The 26,375-nt window shown below is 45.4% G+C and overlaps 1 protein-coding gene across 2 annotated transcripts in view; it reads left to right on the top strand.

Annotated features, from left to right (window-relative positions):
- UBE2G2 (ubiquitin conjugating enzyme E2 G2) overlaps positions 1–25,681 on the top strand; it is a 47,663-nt gene extending 21,982 nt beyond the window's left edge. Inside the window, exons 2-6 of one of the 2 annotated variants that reach the window (XM_064279557.1) lie at positions 407–442; positions 534–579; positions 13,411–13,529; positions 20,753–20,877; positions 23,839–25,681. In XM_064279557.1, coding sequence (XP_064135627.1) covers positions 407–442; positions 534–579; positions 13,411–13,529; positions 20,753–20,877; positions 23,839–24,066 — 554 coding nt within the window. In that variant the 3' untranslated portion in view covers positions 24,067–25,681. Of the gene's footprint in view, positions 1–406; positions 443–533; positions 580–13,410; positions 13,530–20,752; positions 20,894–23,838 lie in introns of both variants that reach the window. The other variant, XM_010598681.3, reaches the window with a different exon arrangement.
- The last annotated feature ends 694 nt before the right edge of the window (positions 25,682–26,375 follow it).

The raw sequence follows: 26,375 nt of genomic DNA, 5'->3' as shown, positions 1-26,375 counted from the left end.
GTTTATATCTCTAGTTTGCCACATTCAGAAAGTCTTCCCAACTCTCAAAGTCACAGGAAATACCATTCAACTGAAACATAATATACTGTGTTAGATCTATGAGCTTTAGTGAAAGTACCTAGCAGTAATATTTTGGAAAGACAGTCACTCCTTTTGTTCTTCATTTGTAAAATGAGAGGATTAATAAATCTAGAGTTATGTGTCTCTCAGGTATAAAGAATTATTCACATAGTGTGTATCCGAAACATAACTGGAACAGGCATTTACTTGGAGCAAACAGATTTTTCATTTGTTAATGTGTGTAATATATGATTTATAGTCTTGTATACGTTTTAAAGATGTTCTGTTAAAATGCCAATATAACATTCCCTCTGTTTGGTAACGGTTGCACTTCTTATTTTTACAGAATTAACACTGAATCCTCCGGAAGGAATTGTGGCAGGTAAGTAGGGTATTGATGCTAACTCTTTATAGTTTACTTCTAACTGCCAAAGTTAAAGAAAATATTGTGGAATTTTTTTCTTCCCCTGCAGGCCCCATGAATGAAGAGAATTTTTTTGAATGGGAGGCTTTGATCATGTAAGTTAATCATATGTGTTACTCGTTTTTGAGACTTTACTGGAAATTAGACCTATGAGTCGCATTTAGCACTGTGAGTATGCTTATAAGTGCCAATTAGAAAAAAGGCTAAATGCATCTCCTTTCAGCTCTTTTCTAGCCTGCTGATCTGAAAGCAGAAAGCAATATGAAAATGTCACCTTACAACCAATAGAAGGTTTAGTTGTAAATATTATCTGTCTGCAGAGTTTTAAAATAATTTTTGAGTGTTGTGTGGTGTCTTAGAGTTCTCTAGAGAAACAGAAGCAATGAAAGATACACGCATATATAGAGAGAGATTTACATCAAAAATTGGCTCCTATGACTGTGGGGTTGTCAAATCCAAAATTCGTAGGTCAGGCAGCAGGCTGGAGAGTTCTGTAGGATTACATTCCATGATCCGTAGGTCAGACGATGGAGAGAGTACAGAGTGAAGAAAGAGTTCTGTTAAAATATCTATTTATAGCCTGAAGGCAGAACACACCCTAAGGAAACTTCTCTTTTAACTGACTGATTAATTACATTACATTAAATTATATTACATTACATTATGGAGGGCGATTACATTACATTGCATTGGATTGGATTGTAGTATGAAACAGCAGCTAGTCTAGTGTTTGGCCAAAGCACTGGGAACTGTAGCCTAGCCAAGTCGACACATGAACTTAACCATTGCCAGCGGTCATGGTGGTTTAGCCTCACGTGGCATGGTGGCTTTGGCTCTGAGAAGTCTCTGTGAGCTGAAGTTTGACAGTGAGGAAAGGATCCTTCAGGATGTGGTGTCTGCTCTCGGTGTGGTAGCACAGCACTGGCCCTGACCTACATTTGGGCCACTGCTGCTTTTTCTTTCCTTTCTGTCCTCCTTCCCTTCCCATTCATTTCTTCCTCGCTTTCCTCTCCCTTTCTCTGTTCCCCTGTCTGGGCTTTTAGGCCTTCCATCAACCCTAACACCGAGACATGGCTTAGTGCCACTGGCAAGATTAGCAGTGTGGTTCCTGGCGCCGTTCTAGAAAGATTGTAACTGGATTTCATGATATCTAACTTACAGTGGTGTTACTTGGAAAGAGAAACGAAGAGAAGAGAATGAACCCCTGATTCTAGAGACCTATGGCCCAGTGATCCAGGCCCTTTGTTTCTCTTCCTTCCACCTTAGAATGTACAGTTTTTGGACATTTTTAAACTAACAGTATCTTCAACAAAGTGCAGTTAGGTAAAATTTAGAAAGCTCAGTAAAATGAGCTGTTTCATCTAGCTCGAAAATTCTCGTGTTACATTTTGTTGGACTGGGAAGTGCTCCAGTGGGGAGGGGCTGGCCCATGACTGCGTGGGGCGGTGGGGGGGGAGGGAGGCGGGGGGAGGTGTTGAGCAGAAAAGGAACAAAAGACAGAGATGGGGAAGGGATGCTTCAGGTGACACATTAAATTCCAGTGGGGAAGGTAGAGAGGAACAGGAACAGGGTTACACTGGATTAGAGCTGGCCATGGCACAAGGAGGCAGACAGGAGGGAGGAGGAGTCCAGAGTGTGAGTGGGGGTGACTCCTTCTGTGCATGGGAGCAAGTGTGAACTCTGGTTTGAGGAAGTAGTTTTAAACATCATCAGCCTTTCTGAGTGCCTAGTGCTTATATCCTGTTAGTTAACGATATACATGTCAGTCTGAGAAATCATTGCTGCTAAATATTGTCTGTGGAGGTTAATATGTGAAAATGAGTATTTTTGATAAGCAAAAGGTTTAGAAAAATCACCAATAAACACCATCCAGATAAGCACAGGATACCTAACATTTGGGTACATTATTTTTCCTGATAATTTGTAAGACCCTATTTGCGTGAACCTATGGTAGTTGCTATGAGATGGCGACGGGTTTGTTTTTTTTTGGTATGATACATGTTATTTCTGGAATAGGGCCGTGTTTGTAATCTATATTTGTGTCTCATGTGGTATTGCATCTTTTGTCTCCTCAAAAGCAGTGGTAGAATTGATGGAGCCTCTCATAATCACTGGTGTCCTACGTTTAGTGGATGCTGGTATTGCTCACCTGTGTTGTAACAGCTTTTTGTTTTTAAAGAAACACGAGATCATATTACAGGAACTGATTTGTGACCCGCTTTTTGCACTTAATAGATCGCGTACATTCTTTTTGTATTAAGACAGATTCATACTCACATACGACCAGGGCACCAAGCCCACTATTAGGTAAGCCAAGTGTTGGCAGTCCTTTCTGAGTGCAGAGGTCTGTGGGGATTGTGCAAGGGTTTGCCCCTGAAAACTTCCCGTATTTTAAGAGCTTGGCATGCACATATCCACAGTAGAGGATTTTAGAAGCCCAGTGAAGGGACAGTTTAGCCCTCCAGGAGTATGTTTTTTTAAAGTGTTCATTGTTAAAAATTACTATTGTCGTTAGGTGCTGTCAAGCTGGTCCCAACTCATAGTGACCCAATATACAACAGAACAAAACGCTGTCCAGTCCTGCGCCATCCTCACAGTCGTTGCGCTGTCTGAACCCACTGTTGGAGCCACTGTGTCAGTCCATCTCGTTGAGGGTCTTCCTCTTTTTCACTGACCCTCTACCAAGCATGATGTCCTTCTCCAGGGACCGATCCCTCCTGACAACATGTCCAAAGTTCGTGAGACGAAGTCTTGCCATCCTCACGTCTAAGGAGCGTTCTGGTTGTGCTTCTTCTAAGACATACTTGTTCATTCTTCTGGCAGCCCGTGGTTTATAATTCAAATACATAATTCACACGCATCAGTTTTTCTCTGGTCCTACTTATCAGTGTCCAGCTTTTGCATGCGTATGAGGTGATTGAAAACACCATGGCTTGGGTCAGGCGCACCCTAGTCCTCAGTGACACCTTTGCCTGTAACACTTCAGAGAGGTCTTTTGGAGCCAACTTGACTGCTGCTTCCATGTGTGTTGATTGTGGATCCAGTGAAATAAAATTCTTGACAACTTCAGTATTTTCTCCGTTTATCATGGTGTTGCTTATTGGTCCCGTTGTGAAGATTTTTGTTTCTTTATGGTGAGGTGTAATCCATACTGAAGGCTTTAGTTTTTGATCCTCAGCAGTTAGTGCTTCAAATTCTCTTGGCTTTCAGTAACCAAGATTGTGTCATCTGCATATTGCAGGTTGTCGGTGAGTTTTCCTCCTATCCTGATGCCATGTTCTTCTTCATATAGTCTAGTTTCTTAGGTTATTTGCTCAGCATAGAGATTGAATAAGTACGATGAAAGGATACAGTGACACACACTATTACTAATTTTATATAAACAGCATAAAATTAAACCAATATTTTGAAGACCTGTCTTAAAAAGTAATTCGAGCTCCTTTTAGGAACAGCAGTTTTATATTTGAGTTAGGCTTTTGCGTGAGTCTGGAATTCCCCTGCTGCCAGATCTGGTGAGCTTGTGGGTTTTGGTCATGTTCCAGATCCTTTCACAAATAAGAGCCCGTTTATAAATGTACTTAAAACATCTATTAAGGAATTAACTGTCCTCCCCTTGATTTGTCCTACCCTGCTATTTTGGCAGACAGCTGGCTGAGTTTTTCACTGTCTTAGCAATAGGGTTTTTTCTGTCTGTTTTAGTCTTTAATGGTTTCCTTCATACCCTAGTGTTTCTAAAAACCATGGTTGTATAATTTTCTTGGAGTGTGATGCTATCATAGTTGCCTTTGCAGTGGTGCTTGCCTGCAAGGCCTTCATCTCTTTTGGGCTGTGCAGTGAAGAAAACATCTTTTCAGATAATCAGGCAACAAATGCTGAGTGCTTGGGGATGCAGGTGTGCTGTGGGCGACCCTATATTTTACCGTGAAGGGATGGGGGTAAGGCAGAAGGATGGGGAATGTGACAAATTAATGAGTGGGACAAGAATTAAATAAGAAGGTCACTGCAGCTGGCATCTCTAATTGAAAGTGGAGTTTTCACACAGCTCTTTCCAGCAACATAGCCTGTTGTATGGAGCCAGAGATTGGTACAGAACCAGTGAAAACTAAGTCTTTGCCGAGCTTCCACAGTGGAGTGTAAGCATGGGACCCAGGATGAAGGGCTGTAATTGCTGCACAGGGTCAGACTCTGGGCTGGGGGCTGCCCAAGCATGTGCTGCTGGCATGGCCTTATGATCTTGGGCTGGCTACTGCCCTCTTACCTTCTCTTACGCAGATCAGAAATACAGAGGCTCAGCATCCTCTTAGACAGATGGCTGAGGTCTCTCCAGCTCCGCAGCCCATGCCTCTGAGTCAGCTTGTTGCCACTCAGTTGCTGAGCTGTGGTCCTTCACGGCAGAGTTAGCAGACACACGGTAGGATTGGAGCGTTTCTGTGGAATGGAAAGAGCCCTGCAGTGAAGGACAGCTGTTCACTGGCAGTGGCTGGAAAAGGTGGGAAGTCCCTTGGAGGCTTGCTATCCCATTCCGTCCTGCCTCAGCGTGCTTGAAGTGTCTGGTGTTGGTGACCTCCTGGCCTGGTCCATGGCCTAACTGCTATCACCTTTCCAGACCAGTGGGCTCTTGAGGCAGAGGCGACATGAGAAGGACCCTCCTCTTACTGAATGGCTGGGGACCCTCGATTGACCCCAGCCCACATGTTACTGATGGAGCCTTGGAGGCCTGGTGGTGAGGTGATTTTCCCAAGGTTCTTCAGTTGGTTTACAACATCAGCTATAGGACTCCCAGGCTGTTGCTTCTCCTCCTACCACATTGCTTGGCTTACGCTAGGTGCAAAGGTTATGATTGCAGTAACCACCCTTTATATCAGGCTTTCTAGTTTACAGAAGAGTGTCGCAGTGTCTCTTGTCAATATGGTACGCTGTTAAAGTAAACCTGAGATACGAAAATAATCGTTTATAATTGGTATTCTTTGATCTAGTATTCCCAATCCTAGGAATTTCTTTAACAAAAATGTTGTAAGAGCTACATAGGAGAAAATTTATTGCAGCATTTGTTGTAATAAAAAGTTGGAAACATCATTGCCGAGCATAATTAATGGAACATCCTTTTTTCCATACAGTGGGATGCCATGCAGCCCTTCGAGTTGTTTCCGATTCATAGCGACTCAGAAGACAGGGTAGAACTGTTCTATAGGGCTTCCAGGGAGTGGCCGGCAGATTTAACTGCTGACCTTTTGGTTGGCAGTCTGCTCTCATAACCACTGTGCCACCAGGGCTCCGTAGCTCTAAAAAAGATGTAGGTAAAATCTACATACTGACGTGGAAAGATGTCCACAATGTATTATTAAGTGGGGAACAAAACAAAACCAGTTGCTATGGGGTCAGCTCCGACTCATGGCGACCCCGTGTATGTCAGAGTAGAGCTGTGCTCCACAGGGTTTTCAGTGGTGAATTTCTCAGAGGTAGATCGCCAGGCCTTTTTTCCGAGGTGCCACTGGGTGAACTCAAACCTCCAACCTTTTGGTTAGCAGCTAAGCATATCAACCACTCGTATCACCCAAGGACACTATTATTAAGTGAAAAAAGGAAATCTAGAACTTTTTTTTTTTTTTTAGAACATTAGGTCTAAACCAGTGGTTTTTAACTGGGGACAGTTTTGCTCACCAAGGGACATTTGGCAATGTCTGGAGACACTTTCGGTTCTCACAATGGAGGGACTGTGCTGCTGGCATCCACTGGGCAGCAGGGCTTCAAACTCTGCTGAGAATTTGCATTTCTAACAAGTTCCCAGGCGATGCTAATGCTGCTGGTTAGGGACCAATTCTGAGAACAGCTAAGTAGAGCAGGGGTTCTCAGAATCTATTATGTGGAAGACTCACCTGGGGATCTGGTTAAATTGCAGAGCCTTATTCAGTATAAAAACCAAACCCGTTGCTGTCGAGTCGATTCCGACTCATAGCGACCCTATAGTTCAGAGTAGAACTGCCCCATAGTTTCCAAGGAGCACCTGGCGGTTTTGAACTGCTGACCCTTATGGTTAGCAGCCGTAGCACTTAACCACTACGCCGCCAGGGTTTCCTTATTCAGTATACCTGGTGCTGTCGAGTGGATTCCGTATAGCTGGGGTGCAAAGGCAAATTTTCAGCAGGGGTTTGAATGGAACTAACTGGTTGGAAGCCCTGGTGGGTAGAGGCCAGGAATGCTGCTAAGCAACCTTCTGCAGTGCACAGGATAGTCCCCGCACGGAATTAGCTGGCCCACGCGTCGGTAGTGCTGGGGCTGAGATACCCTGCTGTGGCGTGATACGTCTTCCCCTGATGTACATTTTAAAAGTAGCTTTTTTGAGATACACTTTACAGACCATAAGTGTTACTTGTTTTAAGCACAAGCCAATGATTTCAGTAACTCTCTAGAATTGTAGAACCATCACTACAAACCAAGTTTAGAATGTCTTCAAAAAGGTCCTTCATGCCCATTGCCGGTCAGTCTCCATGTCCACCCTCAGCCCCTGGTAACCGTTAATATGCTTTCTGACTGTATATTTACCTTTCCTGGACAGTTCATGTAAGTGGAATCAGAAAGCATATAATCTTTTGTGTCTCACTCCTTTCACTTAGCAGAATGTTTTTGAGTTTGATCCAAGCTCCAGAGAGTTCCGTTGTATGGATATTATCACTTCTTGTTTGTCCATTAACTACGTGATGGATGTTTGGATCGTTTCAACTCTGCTATTTCATGTGCTGCTGTGAACGCTTGCATACTCGACTGTGTGGATGTATACATATTTTTATTGTGGTAAAATATAACAAGACGTTTGCTATTTTCACTGTTTTTAAGTGTGCAGTTCAGTGACATTAATTACATTCACCGTGCTGTGCAAACGTCGCCACCGTTCGTTTCCAAAGGTTTTTCATTCCTTGACAGAAACGCCGTACCCCTTCAGCAATAACTTCCCTTCACCCCGTCCCCATGTCCTTGGTAACCCCTAAGCTTTTGTCTCTCTTGCCTATTGTAGATACTTCATACAAGCGGAATCGTACACTATTTGTCCTTTTGTATCTGACTTATTTCACTCAGCACGCTGTCTTCAAGGTTCGTCCACGTCATGACATGTTTTGGAGCTTCCTTTCTCCTTATGGCTGAGTGATAGTCCACTGTGTGTTAGAAATTCCGTGTTATCTTCATCACCCTGCACTAAGATTGGAGTCCCTGGGTAGTGCACGTGGTTAACACACGTGCTGCTAACCTGAAGGGTGGAGGTGTGCCTGCTCCCACACGCGTTTCAGAAGAAAGGTCTGGTGTTCCACCTCTGAGAAATCATCCATCGCAGACCCTGCGGAGCGTGGTTCTGCTCTGCCACACACGGGTCGCCGCGAATGGGGGTCTGCTCAGTGGCAACTGTTTTTTTTTTTTTAAGTCATGAAAATAATTATATGGCAGAAACCTGTATTTGCTAGCTACTACTATGATTCTCCAAATGAAAATGAAAAGCATCTCTCCTTTTCCTCCTTTGTCCCTTCCCAGCATTGGTTCTTTACATTGAAACCAGCAGGGCACTTGGAGCAAAGCAAAAGAAAAACCAATGGGTGCCTGGGTCCGTCCCCAAAGAGGCTGTTTAATGGCGCTGAGGTGGGGCCCGTGCTGAGGCAAAACGTGTGGTCGGGGTTGAGTGAGACCGCTGCCTACTGTGCTTGAGGCCAAAAGGACAGGCATTTGAGGGCACTTTGCCCTGAATCACAACTTACTGTATTCCGTGTCCCCTTTCAGACTAGGGTATTAGGATCCTGTGAGCAGTAACCTTGCCTCATCCATTTTTGTTGCCTTCCCCATTGGGCCTGGCATGGTGACCTCATGCAGCAAGTGCTCCTTCAGTCCTGGAAGGAGACGTGTTAGGCTAGCAGCCAGGGTCATGAGGGAGGCTTCATCCATGACTGAGGGATTCAGAACAAGGCTGGGTGCACCGCGTGGTGTGTTAGGCCCTCTGAAGCTCCTCTGTGGGGGCTGGGGGACTGTGGGAGGATTGTGCTGGCAGGCTGGCACGGTGGCACTGCCGTATGTTGAGGGGATGGTGGGCATTGCAAGAAGCTTTTGCTGGGCTCCTGATGGGAGAAATGAGACGCGCCTGTGCTCTGACTGGGGCCCTAATTCACCGCACATACCTGCTGGGTGCTCTGTATACCAGGGTGGGGGATGCCTCCCTGGAAGCAGAAGTGTGGATGGAGGCTTTCTCGTCTGAGGTGTGGATTATCCGATAGGTGAGGTAAGCGTGGTGCTTCCCTTGCTTACCAGATCGTCTGTAGTGAACAACTTCACGTTTTTTCACTACATCAGAGATTCTGCTCCTAGGTATGGCTAGCATCTTTCTCCCAACCCCACAGCACCTTCCTACAGAACCAAAGCCTCCTTTCAAATTTACAATCCCTGATGGGCAGATGACTCAGTAAGCATGGTAAGCACAGGCTTACTTGTGTTTACTTACTGATCTGTAGTAAACAATTTCACATGGGTTTTACCATGTCAAAGAAACCCATGTGAAATTGTTCACTACAGATGACCTTGTAAGCAAGGTGAGCACCATGCTTACCTTGCCTATTGGATAATCTGCCCCTGAGCAGGTGGCTATGATTTCTGTGGAATAATCGACCCTTAATAATTCAGTTCAGGTTTAAGTATACAGGTTAATGGATTTATAATCTCCATCATATAAAGCTTTATAACATGTATTATGTTTGAGACATTCTGTCCACATGCTGTGACAAACTTGGTAAAGAGAAGCACAGTGGTGGAAATAGTCTGCTTTCCCAGTGTCTGCTGCCAGGGAGTGACGTGCAGACAGAGAGCCAGGAACAAGCCGTTGGGCAGGTGGTTAGTTTCCCCGGACACACCTGGCTGTTAGCATGCTGGGACCTTCCTCCTACTGCCACTATGCAGGGGTGTCATCATCTTTGTGGTCTAGATCCAGAAATGAAAAGTGAAGGAGAGCCATTTTTCACATGAGTTCAGTGATGAAGCACTGAACGAGCATATCTCAGACGCCCCCGGCAGTATAAATGACTGCTATTAAGAACCCGAGATTTAACTCCCCCTGGCAGGCAGGGATGGCTGGGGGGAGGCAGAAACTGTCAGGTATCCTCTGAGGAGCCAGCCTTGGCACCTCAGTGGTCAGCTTTAGACCCTGAGTGTTGCCCTTGCAGTATTTGTTCTCTAACACTTTATTCCCCTAAAAGTCAGTAAATCAAAGTGAGCTCTGTGAAATGTGCTTTCTTTTGCAGGGGGCAGCCTGGTTGTTGTCCTTTACTCTCGTGCTTGTCTCAGAAAACAACGTTAGTGGGTCCTTACCTCATAGCTCTGAAATAATTTATGTCATTTTAATCTACAAGATGGAAAATAATTTGCAGGCTTTGAAAAGCTTATAATTGCCTCAGGTGAATCTTATGAATTGAATTATATCACCCCAAAATATATGTTGTAAATCCTAACTTCTATACCTGTGGGGACCCCTGGTGGTACAGTAGTTAAGAACTTGGATGCTAACCAAAAGGTCAGCAGTCCGAAACCACCAGCCATTCCTTAGAGATTCTATAGGGCAGTTCTTCTCTGCCCTATAGAGTTGCTATGAGTCAGAATCAACTGACAACAATGGGTTTGGTTTGGTTTTACCTGTGGATGTAATCCCGTAGGGGGATAGGCTTTTCTTTGTTGTGTTAATGAGGCCGTATCAGTGTAGGGTGTGTTGTAAGCCAGTCACTTGGAGATGTAGGACAGATTAGACACTGAAGCAGGACAGCACAAGTGGGGGAAGATGGATGCCACACCACAGGAAGATTGTCAAGGAACCCAGGAACAGAAACTGAAAAGAGACAAGGACCTTCCTCCAGAGCCAACAGAGGGAGAAAGGCTTCCCCTAGCCCTGAGTTCGGACTTCTAGCCTCTGAAACTATGAGAAAATAAATTTCTGTCTCCTAAACTGTGAGAAAATAAATTTCTGTTGGTTAAAACCGCCCACTTGTGATATTTCTACTACAGCAGCACTAAGAAGTTAAGCGAATTCTTTGTTCCTTTCTTTTGTCCTGTTGAAGATTCTAAGCCGAGGTCTTCGTTAGGGAAAGGGAAGCAAGACTGTCAGGTACAGCAGTGCAGCTTGTCCAGAAAGAACACTGAGTGTCTGCTTTTCTGGCGCTGCAGGGATTCACCTGCCAGCGTCTGCAGCATGACCTTCCCTGCACTCCACAGGCTCCCTGCGGGCCGCTGGGCACAGGGCCTTCTGGCGCAGGGAGGAAACTCCAGCTTCAAACCAGTAGTGAACCAGAGCGTTTGAAGATAGCTCTGATACCTAAGATGTGGGTGCACTTGAGGGAATGTGTAATCGTGCTTCTGAGCCACTAGTGCCCAGATGATTTTTTTTTTTTTTTTTAGAGAAAGTCCTATTATGAGAAACAAAGAACTGTTATCACAGTATTGAGCAAATACCATTTGACTCCTTCTAGAAATACTATCCAGACTTTTTTTTCTTACTGGAGACTCAGTAGTGCCAGAAATAACCTGGGCACTGGCAAGCACTCCTGACATAGGAACAGTGTTACCTTTAAAGATAGTATCTCTACCTGGCCAGCTTTGCCATTGAGCAGTTTGAACTGTGTTCTATACTTAGCTCTGTTAGTGGATTGATTTAGGACCTTGACTAAGTAAGTCGTTTAATCCCTGGATTTCCCAGTTTTGCTTAACAGTGAGATGAAAACAGTAATTCTCGACACCCTTTCATCAGGAGGATGTGTGGACTGCTAATGGGGGAACATTTATGATTTGCTTTGAACTCTTCCACTGGAAACCAGGCTTGAGATGGTGTGTTTTCAGGGCTCTCACCAGAAGTCTGGGCGGCCTGGGTTGAGAGAAGGGCTCAGAGGGCCCCTGTCCCTGCAGGCAGATCCTGCAGCAGCCGAATGAGCTGGACTCGGGCAGTCTGGTCATTCCACGTGTCACCTGCAGCCTCGCACCGGGACAGACGCCCTCCCCAGAGCAGCCCCAGCCCCTCCCTTCCATAATATTCGGCCCGCGGCTGCGACTGCACAGCACATGAGCTTCGTCTCTATGTGGCGCTCCCTGTCCTGGTCTGTGCCAAGGCCTGGGCTGTCGTGAATGGCTCTCAGGCTCATGAGTGTGGACCTGTGTAAGTGGATTAAACAGAACCTCTCTCAGGAGCTGTTCACTGTTGGTCTCCCAAAAAGTAGTAAGGACAGTTTTTAGAATCAAGATTCATCTTGTAAATTTGGGGAAAAAACAACACAAAACAAAACAAAAAAATACCTGGCTCCATGAAGTACTCGTGACCTTATTCTTATTGTGACTGTATTTGCTACAGGCCTGTGAAGCAGCTTCGGTCTCCCTTGCTGACGGTCTCCCTTGCTGAGTGCCGTTGAAACCCTGGAGTGTCAGTCACCAAATGGAAATTAAAGTTCCTTTGTTCAGTATTATGAGTTTTTGTCTTTTTCCTTTAATTGTAGAGATGAATATTGTTCCTCATATTTGCAAATCTGTGTGTTTAGTTCCCTGAACCAGAATTTCAATATCAGGATTTTAAGTCAAATTTGTGTTTTTAAAAAATAACCTCAACTTTTTCAAATGCAGACTGCTTTAGAATGAATGTATTCTAAGCATATGTTACCTATGCCGTGCCTTTGACTCCTTTTGACAGGCTGCACGTCTTTGACATTGAACTGATTTGGTCATGATCTAGATCTCCTGTGGTGGCCCTTTACGTTGTCGAAGTTAATATGTTAGGCAGTCATTTTTTGAGAGGCAGAGTGTTTATAAAGAGACTCATTTTGCAGCTGCTGTAAATCGAATGGGGTTTACTTTCTCCTTTATTGACTGACAGGCCATGCCCAAAGCAATTTCTGCTGTTTCGGTGTCTATAGCTACCATTCAGTACTTCTGTTTTATTATAAAAATTCACATAGTGAAGATAGCCTGAGATCTTTAAAAACTACTGTTAATGCATGCTTTATTAGTGAAATTTTTAGGGTGGGGAGGAGCTCCTCCCTTATGTTAAAATACAAGCTGATGGTCCCCACCCTACCTCTGCCGCTGCCCTGTTGCGCCGTGTGCTGGTTAGGACAGCGGCCATTTAAACGCATGGAGGTTAACATTTGAACAGGACCTTTGAATGGTTGAGTTCGCTCCTACCACTTACCAATGGGGGAAAAGCAGATCTGGGAGCTGGGCCTGTGTGTATGTAGTGGTTGCGTGTAAGGTGCCCAGGTGTCCATGTCGGTGCAGATAGGATGCGGTGCTGTTACATGGGTGTGCAGGCCTGGGCTTGCGTCGCCGTATGTGCCCACGCGCCTCCATCTGTGAGTATGTGCATACTTTTTATATGTTTTTCGAAGGTTGCAAAAATGACTTCTTAGGCACACTTAAAAATTAAAAATAGCCTTTGAAATAACAATGCTTAACCACTCATTTATCTAAGCACAATAGACTCTTGCTATAACATGCCATAATTCAGATCTTTATTCTAAGATGTAATTGTACTGTATATATAGGGAAGAAAAAATCTATGCTCTTACACCATTGGCATTAGTTTATTTATTTATTTTTTTATTATGAAGAGGTTCTGCCACCCCAACTCTTACCTTTACTAACATAAGATCTGTGCCATAATTCCATCTTTGTGCTCGAGCTTTTGGTTAGCAGCCAAACATTTAACCACTGTGCCATCAGGGCTCCTTTGTGCTGTACTTAAAATTTAAACCAGATTGGAATAGGAGGATAAAATATTAACTTCCATCTGGAAAAAAATACCAGCGGATCATTATGATTTAGATAACTTTAAACATGAGTTTGTAAAACAATAAAAATTTCCTGATTTCTGGTTTGTGGTAGGCTTTGAAAAATCTACCTTACATTTCTTTTGTATACGTATTTTCTAGGGGCCCAGAAGATACCTGTTTTGAGTTTGGTGTTTTTCCTGCCATCCTGAGTTTTCCACTTGATTATCCCTTAAGTCCTCCAAAGATGAGATTTACCTGTGAGATGTTTCATCCAAACAGTAAGTGTTCTTTGAAGTAGTTTTTATAGTGTCAGGAGTGGCACAGAGGTTATGTAATCATATGAAATATAGCATATCAGTGACTTGAACTTTAAAAAATACTATCTTTTGAACTTTAACAGATTACACTGTGGTGGTATTGCTACTATGAGTTTTGAGAGCTAGCTTAATGTAGATTAAAAAAACGAAAAACCTAAATATGTGGGTGTACTTGGCCCAGCCTTCCTACCGTTGGTGGGGCTGTTGTCGAGAACATGTGTCGGTGTGTGTATACTCTGGTGCCCTACACGCCTCTTTGCCATTCTCACTTGGGATGCTGAAACAATCAGGAACAACCTACGTTTTCAACAGTAGAGCAGATTGTTAAATAGTTAAGTAAATCACTAGTCCGTGTGATATAATGCTATACCAAAAAATCAAAATCAAACCCAGTGCCATTGAGTCAATTCCGACTCATAGCGACCCTATAGGACAGGGTAAAACTGCCCATAGAGTTTCCAAGGAGCGCCTGGTGGATTCGAACTGCCAGCCTTTTGGTTAGCAGCCAGAGCTCTTAACCACTACACCACCAGGGTTTCCTATAATGCTATATTAAAAAAAAAAAAAAATGCCATACAGATATGTTAAATTGTCTAGGATATATTAGATGATATAGAATGATATTTAGGATACATCAAGCTTGAAAAATAGGTTACTGATCAATAGGTTTGTTATATTCTCTTTTTTTGCAAAAAAAATTGACATGTACATGGATATATATCTGGAAAGGTAAGCACAAAAATCTTAGAAGTGATTTTCTCCATGGTGGATTTTTTTTTTTTCCCTTTTTGTAAATCATTTTCTTTTTCCTAAAGTGAACATGTATTTCTTTTAAAAAGAGGAAAAAATAGATCATTTCTAAAAGTTGTACTTGTTGTAGTTGAAAAAGTATTTAGTAGCAGGGAATGGAATTCCTGAATTGCTGTAGCTTTTATTTTTTCCTTTTATAGCTGGGGGTTTTGGATAAGATAGTGAATAAGGAAATGTGTTGTCTTTTCAATGGTAGTTTTTAGAATAATGTTCCTTCCTATAAATGATTGTTATTGCCAGCAATAATTATCTTAATAGTGGTGGAGAAGAAAAACAACTAAGATACGCTATTTTGAAGATGTAAAATATTTTTTATGTTTTACTTTTTTTTTTTTACTTATTATTTACTTATTTGAAGCCTTTTCCTATACTTTTTTGCATATCAAATAAAAAAAATATCAAATAGCCAAAGGCTAATTTAAGCATGAGAAAATTTATTCTGTATATGTTTTCTGAGCCTTTGACTTCCCTCTTGGTTTAAAAATAAGTCCACTTGGACCCATTCATGATAAAAAACTTTCAGCAAAATAGGCATATAAGGGAAATTCCTTGACATAATTAAGGGCGTTTATACCAAGCCAACAGCCAACATCATCCTAAACAGAGAGAGTCTGAGGGCATTTCCCTTGAGAACAGGAACCAGACAAGTATGCTCTTTATCACCACTCTTATTCAACATTGTGCTGGAGGTTCTAGCCAGAGCAGTAAGTCAAGAAAAAGAAATAAAGGGCATCCAAATTGGTAAGAAAGAAGTAAAAGTATCCCTATTAGCAGATGATATGATCTTATACACAGAAAACCCCAAACAATCCACAAGAAGATTACTGAAACTAATAGAAGATTTCAGCAGAGTTTTTTTTATCAGGATACAAGATAAATCAGTTGGATTCCTGTACACCAAAAAAGAGAACTTCAAAAAGGTAATCACCAAATCAGTACCATTTACAATAGCCCCCAAGAAGATAAAATACTTAGGAATAAATCTAACCAGAGACGTAAAAGACCTATACAAAGAAAACTGCAAGACACTACTGCAGGAAACCAAAAGAGACCTACATAAGTGGAAAAACATACCTTGCTTATGGATAGGAAGACTCAATGTTGTGAAAATGTCAATTCTACCCAAAGCGATCAGCAGATACAATGCAATCCTGATCCAAATTCAAACGGCATTTTTTGACGAGATGGGGAAATAAATCACCAACTTCATATGGAAAGGGAAGAAGCCTCGGATAAGTAAAGCATTACTGAAGAAGAAGAACAAAGTGGGAGGCCTCGCATTACCTGATTTTAGAAGCTATTATACTGCCACGGTATTCAAAACAGCCTGGTACTGTTTCAACAACAGATGCATAGAGCAATGGAACAGAATTGAGAATCCAAATGTAAATTCATCTACCTAGGAGCAGCTGATATTTGACAAAGGTTGAAGCCCATTAAATGGGGAAAAGACAATCTCTTTAACAAATGGTGCTAAAAAAATGAGACAAGACTCATACTTCACACCATGTAGAAAAACTAACTCAAAATGAATCAAAGACCTAAATGTAAAATCTAAAACGATAAAATAGGGACAATGCTAGGAGCCCTAATATATAGCATAAACAGAATACAGACCATAGCTAACAATGCACAAACACCAGAAGAGAAACTAGATAACTGGAAAACTCCTAAAAATCAAACACTTCTGCTCATTCAAAGACAAGAGTAAAAAGACAGCTCACAGACTGGGAAAAAATTTTTCACTATGACGTATCTGATAAGGGTCTAATCTAAAATCTACCAAATACTGTAACACCTCAGCAACGAAAAGACCAATAACCCAATTAAAAAATAGGCAAAGAATATGAACAAACACTTCACCAAAGACATTCAGGTAGCTAACAGATAGATACATGAGAAAACGCTGATGATCATTAGCCATTAGAGAAATGCTAATCAGAACTACTGTGAGATACTGTCTCACTCCAACAAGGCTGGCACTAACCCAAAAAACACAAAATAATAAATGTTGGAGAGGTTGTGGAGAGACTGGAACTCTTACACACTGCTGGTGGGGATGTAAAATGGTACAATCACTTTGGAAATCAATTTGACGCTTCCTTAAAAAGCTAGAAATAGGACTACCGTACAATCCAGCCATCCCGCTCCTTGGAATATATCCTAGAGAAATAAGAGTCTTAACATGAACAGATACATGCACACCCATGTTCACTGCAGCACCGTTTACAATAGCAAAAAGATGGAAGCAACCAAGGTGCCCATCAACAGATGAATGGATAAATAAATTATGGGATATTCACACAATGGAATATTACGTGTTGATAAAGAACAATGATGAATCTGTGAAACATTTCATAACACAGAGGAATCTGGAAGGCATTATGCTGAGTAAAATTAAAAAAAAAAAATTAGTCAGCTGCAAAAGGACATATTGTACGAGACTACTATTATAAGAACTCAAGAAAAGTCTTAAACACAGAAGAAAACATTCTTTGATAGTTACGAGGATGGAGAGGGACGGGGAAGGGTATTCACTAACTAGATAGTAGAGAAGAATCATCTTAGGTGAAGGGAAGGACAGCATACAATACAGGAGAAGTCAGCACAACTAGACTAAACCAAAAGCTAAGAAGTTTCCTGAACACAAACACTTTGAGGGACAGAGTGGCTGGGGTCTGGGAACCATGGTTTTGGGGGACATCTAGGTCAATTGGCATAACAAAGTTTATTAAGAAAATGTTCTACATCCCACTTTGGTGGGTGGCATCTGGGGTCTTAAAAGCTAGCAAGTGGCCATGTAAAAGCCAGCAAGTGGCCATGTAAGATGCATCAACTGGTCCCAACCCACCTGGAGCAAAGGAGAATGAAGAACACTAAAGACACAAGGAAAATATTAGCACAAGAGACAGAAGGGCCACATAAACCAGAGAGTCCATCAGCCTGAGACCAGAAGAACTAGATGGTACCTGGCTACCACCAATGACCACCCTGACAGGGAACTCAACAGAGAGTCCCTGACAGAGCAGGAGAAAAGCATGGAGTAGAACTCAAATTCATGTAAAAAAACCAGACTTAATGGTCTGACTAAGACTGGAGGAACCCCCAGAACCATGGCCCCCTGGATGCCCTGTTAACTCAGAACTGAAACCATTTTCAGAAGCCCACTCTTCAGACAGATTATACTGGACTATAAAACATAAAATAATACTTGTGAAGAGTGTGCCTCTTAGTTCAGGCAGCTACACTAGACCAAATAGGTGGCTCCTGTCTGGAGGCAGAATGAGAAGGCAGGAAGGGAGAGGAGCTGGTTGGAGGGACATAGGAAAACCCAGGGTGGAAAGGAGGAGTATGCTGTCACATTATAGGGAGAGCAACTAGTGTCACAGAACAATAGGTGTATAAATTTTTTTTTTTTATGAGAAATTAGCTTGAGCTATAAACTTTCACCTAAAGCACAATTAAAAAAAAAAAGTCTTCTTGGCATACCCTCCCCTCATCCCCCGACCCACCCACGAACACCGTCTATACTCCAAAAAAAAAAAAAAACCCATGCCGTTCAGCTGATTCCGACTCATAGTGACCCTATAGGACAGAGTAGAACTGCTCCATAGAGTTTCCAAGGAGCACCTGGCAGACTTGAACTGCCAGCCCCTTGGTTAGCAGCCGTAGCACTTAACCACTATACCACCAGGGTTTCCTCCAAAGCTCCATCAAATCTCTCTCCCTGTCCAGGGAGGCTTTCGGTACCGCCCACCTGGCAGGAGGCTTTCCTGTTTTGCTTGCTTCCAGAACCTTCTGGGAAATCCTTATTCCCTGCTGATGTCCTTGTCTAGAGAGCACTTTGCACTTTGTTCTCATCTCAGTATTTATTCAGTTTCATGTGCACAGTAGATGGTCAGAAACAGCTAGTTTTTCTGGAAGATTGGCTGTGAGTTGGAACAGCTGTTAAGGCGGGGTGATGAGTACAGGGACATTCATTATGCTGTCGTCTATTGCGTTGTGTGCTTGAAATTTCCAGTAATAGAAAGTTAAAAAATATATTACGGCCGCTAGATAAAATCAGAGCCCTGGTAGTGCAGTGGTTAAGAGCTCGGCTGCTAACCAAAGGGTCAGCAGTTTAAATCCACCAGCTGCTGCTCGGAAACCCTGTGGGGCAGTTCTACTCTGTCCTGTAGGTTCACTGTGAGCCGGATTCGCCTCAACAGCGATGGGTTTTGTTTTTTTAGATAGGGGTCAGTTGAAGAGGCCAACGATCTCAAGTTGATTAATCATAAAACACAACCATGCAGAGGATTGTAGGCAATTTAAAAAGTAAAAATAATAAGATTATACTGAAGAGAATAGAAGCTTTAGAAGACTCCCAGTGGTGTGAGAAGGCCTGACGAAGAAGCTGATGGAGTTACGTGTGTGCACCAGAAGAGTCCGTCTGCTCGCGGTACTTTTAATGTCCAGGTGATTGTTATAAAGAGATTTTTATTCCTTTCTATACATTGATGTTATTTTTATTTGGTGAAGATTTTATTTTGAGTAAACTTACTGTATTAGTCTGTCAGTATAATAATTTATTAGCGAATGAATGTTTTTAAGAAAGAATTCACTGTATTAAAAGTTGCTGGGATACAATGGTGAGCAAATAGTAAAAAGGGGGGTCAGGCACGTTCAGCCGCTCAGAGTGTTGCGGGGAGCCAGACAGTGGTAAAGGACTCACACAGAGAAGTGTTAATGTCACAGCTTTGGTAACTGCTGAGAAGGAGAGAGGGAAGGGAGGGGTGGCACCCTGCACAGGTGATGCCTGAACTGACCTTTTGCAGGAAGAGCAGTGTGCAGTCACCTGAGTGAGCTCTGTGTGTGTGTGTGTGTGTGTGGCGGGAAGGGTGAATCTAGCGTGTGCAGACGTCCTATGTGAGAAGTCAGGGGCCTCTTGGGCACTGCTGAGGATTTGATCTTTATCCTAGGGCAGCGGAAAGCCATTGAGGGGATTCTGAGTGAGTTGGTCAGAGCGGTTGTTGGTGTAGAGAGCAGACTGGAGGAGCCTGGAAGTGCTGGGCTCCTGAACCTCATCAGTGCTGACGATGAAGAGATGTGGGTGTATTGAGATGGATGGGCCTGGGTGATGGATGTGGCAGGAGAGAGTGGAGGGGTCAAGGTGCCCTTTAGGAGCAGGACTGAGGGAAGCAGTGCAGAGCCATATCACTCTTGCCCCAGCCCCCAGGGAGCTGAGGGACTTGGGGGGAACTGATGGCAGGGATGAAGGGTGCTGGACGTTCAGGTGAAAGGGGCCGCGGGGACAGAGATGTAGAAACAGCCTCATCTCCCTTTGGTGCTCCTGGGGTGTGCAGTGTCACTGCCTAGTGCCACCACTCTAAGGAAGGGCCACTTACAAGAAAGTCTGTTGACACCACTCTCCTTTCTCTGGGAGAGGGTGGTTCAGGGCTCTAGGCGTGCAGACTCCACGTGAATGGACTGGAGACCCATGCCCCGATGTCCATGACCACTGTGCACGCAGTGTCTTAAACTCCTTCCTCAGAAGAGGATTAGCCAGAGGGCAGTCCCCACGGGGACAAAGGATGAACGAGGGGCTGGGTAGGAAAGGAAAAGCTCTTGGGAGGTGAATGATAATGGTCAGCATTTCTAAGTTTTCATGAATTCTGAGCTCATAAATGAAGGTGAATTAAATAAATTTTAAATCATCTGTTTATTTCTATTATTATAAATTTTAATAGCATTGTGATTTTACAGTTGAGTGTATCCGAATGGATTTCCCTGGATATCTAAATGTATCTTGAGCCACCCGGGTGTCTTGTTAATGTTGCTGTCTGCTGAGAGGGGGATTAGATTTAGACACAGTTCATCTGCAGGTAGTGTGACGAAAATTTTTCTGTTAGAATAAGTTACCAAGGGAAATCTCAGTCCCTTTCTTTTTCTGGATAGTTAAGTAATTCCAGTAGCCTTCATCCTAGCCAGGTAAGCAGCCCAGTTCATGTATTTTATGGTAGAATTAGAAACATAAGAAACTAGCTCTGAAAGCTGTGGATGATCCTAATTAGATATTTCCATGCAGTGTCTGACTGCCAGATAACCTTCCACTTACTCCCTTTGGACATAATGTTTTAAAAAATTGTCCTGTAGCTGATTAGAAATGGGTGGACTTCGAGCATTACCAATACCCAAGAGGCCCGGAGAGGCCCAGGTTCTAGGACGTGGCCTCTCCGGGGTGTGTGGAAGGGGAAGCTCGCTCGGTTCTCGGGGCCCTGGCCAGGCTCAGCTGTGCAAACAGCCTGGGGTCTGTGTGCAGAGCTGCTGTCCCTGGCATGGCGTGGCGTCGCCTCCATGGTGTGTCTCAGCTTACCTGCCCTGTTCTGACCCTTCAGTCTACCCTGATGGAAGGGTCTGCATCTCCATCCTGCATGCCCCCGGAGACGACCCCATGGGCTATGAGAGCAGCGCTGAGAGGTGGAGCCCCGTGCAAAGTGTGGAGAAGATCCTGCTGTCAGTGGTGAGCATGCTGGCAGGTATGGCTCCCCAGCAACCCCTGGCCTTTTCTGTTAGGGGCTTGGTAAGGGAGGGACCTGTAAACAAAAAACACCGCTGTACTGGCCGCTCTGCTTTCCTCTCTCACCCCTGGCGCTGTGATTTACCTCCATTCACCGGTAATTCATTGACATACACTGCTTTATTTTCTGCTTTTTCCTGGAATAACACTTTCATACACTTGCCCAGGTAAGCCCGTTTTTCATAATTACAAATGTTCAAGATGACCCACTGTCATACCTTACATTGCTGACCACAAGGAGCCATCCTCCCCTAACTGTTGGACATTTCACTCACTCTGTAGACATTGATGGAGGCCCTGCGTCAAGTTCATTGTGACAGACCCCAACATTAAGGCACCCACACCCAAGGGGAATGTCCAGCTTAGCCAGTGTGTCTGGCCAGTGTGCGAAGTCCTGAGATTAGGGCAAGCTCGGGGGCGGGGGACCTTGAAGAGCAGAGGGTCTTGGCCTGCCCTGCAGAGAACATCTGGAGAAGTCTGGAGGAATGCGTGGCCTTCACAAGGTGTGGGAGGAGGGAGAGGCATCTGGGGCAAAGGGGAGAGCCTGTGCTGTGGCCTGAGGCAGCGTGGCTGGCACAGGGCACTGCCAGTCGCTCATGAGGGGTGGAGCTCAGGCTGTGTGTAGGAGGGCTGGGGGGGGGCGCTGTGGAAGTGTGCGGAAGGCTGAGCCAAGCCTGGCAACTCTGGGAAGTCCCTGGAAGGTTGGAGCAGGGAAGTTGTGCCTGATAGGACCGTCCTTGCAGCACTGTGCAGTGTGGTGTGACTGGAGGAGCCGCACGGCCTGCTGACAGTGCAGCAGCCAGGAGAGGAGAGCGGAGGGCCTGGGCCAGGGCGGGGTGGTCCTGAGCCTGGGAGCTGGATCTGGAGACCTGCGTCTCTGACATGAGAGCCTGCAGAGGGAGCAGGATTTGGGGAGATAAGTTTGGGATGTGTTTAGTACCAGGGGCCTGGTGTTCCCCATGGTCCAGGAGCCCACTGCTGCAAGGCCTGCGGCCCGGCCAAGGATCGGCCAGAAGAAAAGGCCTGTGCAGTGTCTCTGCGTCAGGCAGTGGTGAGCAAAAGGTGATGATGCAGGAAGGGTGTTTGCGGAAGGAGGAGGGGATGGTGAGGAGGAGTGTCAGGAAAGCTGGGAAGAGAAAGAGTGCTGTAGGAGAGCTGACAGAGGCCGCAGAGCGGTCGGGAAGCTGCCACTGCGAGGAGGTGCTCAGTGGAGCACGTGGCTGTCCTAGCAGGACCACATGGCTCCTATGCAGTGGAGTCGAGGATGAGTGTGAAGTCCGGGCTTGGCTGTGTTTTCAGATGGCAGACGCTTAAAACTCTACATGCTGAGTGGAAGGAATCCAATGAGAGAGGGGAATGGAAGATCTGGGAGAGGGGCAGTGGTGGGGTATCATTAGAGATGTTCTTGGTGTACTTTTTTTTTTTTTTTAGTTTAATGTATGTTTTACACACTCTTGTCATAGTGTACATCCTCTTGACTCTGAGCTACGTTTCCAGCTTTATCTACTGTCCTTCCTCATGACACCTCCTTCGTCCGACATACAGCCCCCAGACCTGCCCCTGGCTTGTGCTCTGCACGGCCCTCCTGCCCAGGCTGCCTCTCCTACCCAGCCCACCCGACGTCCCACACTGCTCCAGGAGTCTGCATCCCATGGGCCTATGTGAGGTGGAGGTCAGGTGCTCTGCAGGGAGGTGGCAGCGGCCATGTCCGTGCTCCTGTGCTCCCTGTATCTGTGCCGCACCCACAAGCACCACACCTGCTGCTTTGTCCTATTCACCCTACTGCCTGCTCCCTCCCTCCACAGCACCTGCCACGGTTCACAGTGATGTGTTAGTGCTGATTGGTGTAATGTCTGCCTGCCTCCCCTCTGACGGCAGGCCCACAGCTCTTGTTCTCCAGCGTGTGCCCTGTGCCTAGTGAATACTAAGCAAGTATTTGTTGGATAAATGGCAGGCAGGCACAGGCAGCAAGGTGGGATGATAATGGTATGTGGGCCGCTTGCAGGCTGGAGGATCGGAGAATCTCTCTAGCAGCCTGAGAAAGGAGGCCTGGGTTGTCTGGAGCCCACCCACTGCGGCGGGAACCTGCCAGCCTCCGGGGCCGTGGTGGTGTTGGCACTCTCCTTGCTGTCTGGTCGGCCTGCTGCTGTCCTCTTGCTTCTTGGCCTTTACTCTCTGCTAATCCAGTCTCTTCACTTTAGTCTGACTGCGTCACCACCACACTTCATGGCTGCCACTTAATTGCAGCTTTTGCCTCAGAGTTTCTTAATTTTGGTTTCTCAGGGTCGTTAGGCCTGTCTCCCTTCCTGCCAGGCCTTGATTGCTGGCCCCAGCTGGCTAGCCTGGGGATTACTTGGTCACGGGCCAGGCATCCACCCCAGGCCAAACATCTACAGTGAGACTGTATGTCCACCCAGGATTGTCTTTCCAGTGGGGACCGGAGGGGACAGAGCACTAGCTCACAGAGAATGTCCCCCTGCAGTGAAATGAGCAGGTGGATCGTGTGTGGCTTGTTCTCTGGGTGCTGGAAACGCCCTGTATCAGGCAGGCCATAGTAGGGAGCCCCACGCACCACGTTGCTTAGGTTGTCTTAGCATTTCCAGAGCAGGATGAAGACAGGTTGTGTTGGCAGTTCTAGATGCTCAGAGGAAGGGTTCCTGAGAATGGATCTTCGTGTGCAGAGGAACACTTGGTACACTGGCCGGCAGCACTGCCCCACCCCAACCCCCCAGCATTACAGACACCACCCCCTCAATATCACAGACATCTTTGTTTTCTGTTTGTTTATTTCTGGGACACATGTCTTGAAAGATCCATGAATTTATTTAGATGAAATGGCAGGTCTTGTGGAGCTGCTGGTTTTTGAAACTCCCTTGACCACAGAAAGCTTCCCGTCTCTTTCAGAGCCCAATGATGAGAGTGGCGCCAACGTGGATGCTTCCAAAATGTGGCGGGACGATCGAGAACAGTTTTATAAGATCGCCAAGCAGATCGTACAGAAGTCTCTGGGGCTCTGAGCCCTACAGGACACGCAGGCACACAGCCAGGGCGCCCCGCGTGTGTGCAGACACCACCACCAGACAGGCTTCGTGTTTCTCCTCCGGGACATCGGTGACAGTGACACTGTGCTAGCACCAAAAAGGACAAAGCTGTAGAATCACAGCATCTGTTTTATTTCCCACTTCTTTCGCCCCAGATAGGCTTATCTTCGATTGTGATTTATGTAGAATAATGACAACTTACTGCCACTGCAAAGTATTCCTCTCCAAGGTGGTGCAGGCCGGTGGTCAGAGCTGTCAGCACTACCTCTCCTAACCAAGCGCCGCTGATCCCCGCAGCTGATGACCCCTCAGAGCGTGGGCTCCTGGAGCCCCCTCCCTCGCCAATGTCGAGGGCTCCGTGCCAAACTCTCAGTGGTTAGAGTCTGTAATGCTCCTTGCAAAGAAATGGCCCTTGTAGGGAGGGGCCAGGCGGCTCTAGGCAGGCGGCGTCTGCCTCTCTGTGCCACACAAGGAGCACAGCGTTGTTTCATTACTTCATATCTTAGAAGCAGCTGCTTTTCTGATCATCTTGGTAAATCATTTTCATTTGTTATGAAACCATCACACAGAAATACTTTCAGGAAATGAGCACTTTTTAAAAATCTGTATTAATGAAAAATGGGGTACATGGAAGAAAAGTTCACTGCTGGGCATAAGGACCAGCGGTTCTTTTCTGACCCGTTTATGAAACATGTATGCTTATGTCTCGGCTTCCAGGGGGTTCCTAGGGCAGGCGCAGGTGGGATGCAGGACTCCAGTAACCATCTCTTCTGGGTCGACAGGAGCTTTTCTTCTCCAGTCTAAACACTGGGCAGTTGTGAGGTTTGCACGTTGTGGTTGCACCAGAAGCTGTAACGATGGGAACAACATCATTCTCCAGCCCTCAGGTAGCAGGGGCTGTGCTATCCGGGTGGAGCACGGCGGTAGGCCTTACCGTGACTGCGGTTGTGGAAGGTGGTCCCAGGGTCCCAGCCCAGGGGGTAGTGCACTGGCTGTCATTCCTGGTGTGGATGGGGCCTGGCACTCAGAGCTCCCAGCATCCTCAGTGCCCGGGGCCACACTCAGCAATAACGGTCTGTTGCCTGCAGGACCACGTGCCTGACCTGCCGCACAGGCTGCGTACAATAGGAACTCTTATTTTTGAAATAAGGTGTGTTCTACAAGATACACGGTAGATTTCACTTTACCCTTCCCTTCCCTCCCAAGGTGCACCCAGTGGCAGTGGTCTGTTTTCCTGAGACCACCCACCCAGTTTCATGGCGTTAACACTTACTGCCTGAAAGGGCCTCCAGTTGGGCTTGTGTGGAAACCAGATTGTTGCCTTCTCAGAAGGGACTTGTTTAAAATTTGAAGTTGAGTACAATATTTAGAAGAGGTGGGGGAAGGAGAGGCATTGTTCCTAAATAGTGTTTGCAGAAATGTGAGGCAAGGTGTGGTGGGCTGCTCATGACGAGGGCCGCAGTGGTTGTGCTGGAGGAGCAGGTGTGGAAGTGGGAGCCACGTCAGGGGTGGGCCTCCACAGGGTGCCCGCCAGGCTTCTGGTCAATCGGGACAGGAGAGCCGCAGCCTCCTTGCAAAGCAAAGTATTTTTGTTCGTTTGTATTTATTAACTGGAGGGAAAAAAAAAATCCAAATCCCATGAGATCCTTATTCTGTGGTGGAATTTCATTACAATGTTAAAAATAAAGCTATCTATTTTCCCCCTATTCTGAAGTGGCATGTTCTTTGTTGAATTTTCACACAAGCATATGGAAGAGGAAGTCAGGTGGCTGCTGTGGAGCACACGGAGGCCTGCTGCGGAGGGCCCCTGGGGCCAGGGACCACAGCACCGAGGCTGCAGGGCAAGCGTCGATTTCCGTATCTCATATCGAGTGCTGCTTTCTTCTGAAGACTTGTGCTCACTCTGGAAAATTCCGTCCCCTTCATTCACTTCTTCCCTTTTCTCTTTCTTAGATTCTCAGGGTTTCTCAGTTGGAGGTCTGTGACAGGATTCAGGAGGAAATAAATCACATTTTCACTAATCTTTAACTGACATCTAGCGTTTTCTTCTATTACATGGGCAACAAGGAACAGTCGTATGAGTGACACGTGTGACTTGTCAGTGCAGACATCCACAGAATGTCCAAGTCATACTTCTCAAGATACAGTTTATCTTCATCACGGCTTTGAAATTACAGCTGTTACGGGACCCGCTCCTGTACCTTACTGTTTAACGTGTTGATGGAGAGGCACAGATGTTTTGTTTCACACGTTGGCTTTTACTGTTTTGGTAATGGTGTAATCGGTTGGTCTTCGTAGTCCTATGTGTTTTATTTTATTCACTTAAGAATATCTTCCAGAGGCAGGTCCCTAGGCATCACCAGGCACCACATCCCTCCACACACAGCAGCCTTGGCGCCC

Source organism: Loxodonta africana, chromosome 2 (genome assembly GCF_030014295.1).
Source record: "Loxodonta africana isolate mLoxAfr1 chromosome 2, mLoxAfr1.hap2, whole genome shotgun sequence".
Classification (NCBI taxonomy): Eukaryota; Metazoa; Chordata; class Mammalia; order Proboscidea; family Elephantidae; genus Loxodonta; species Loxodonta africana.
The sequence above is the reverse complement of the archived record's forward strand: the minus strand, read 5'-3'. Positions and strand labels throughout refer to the sequence as shown.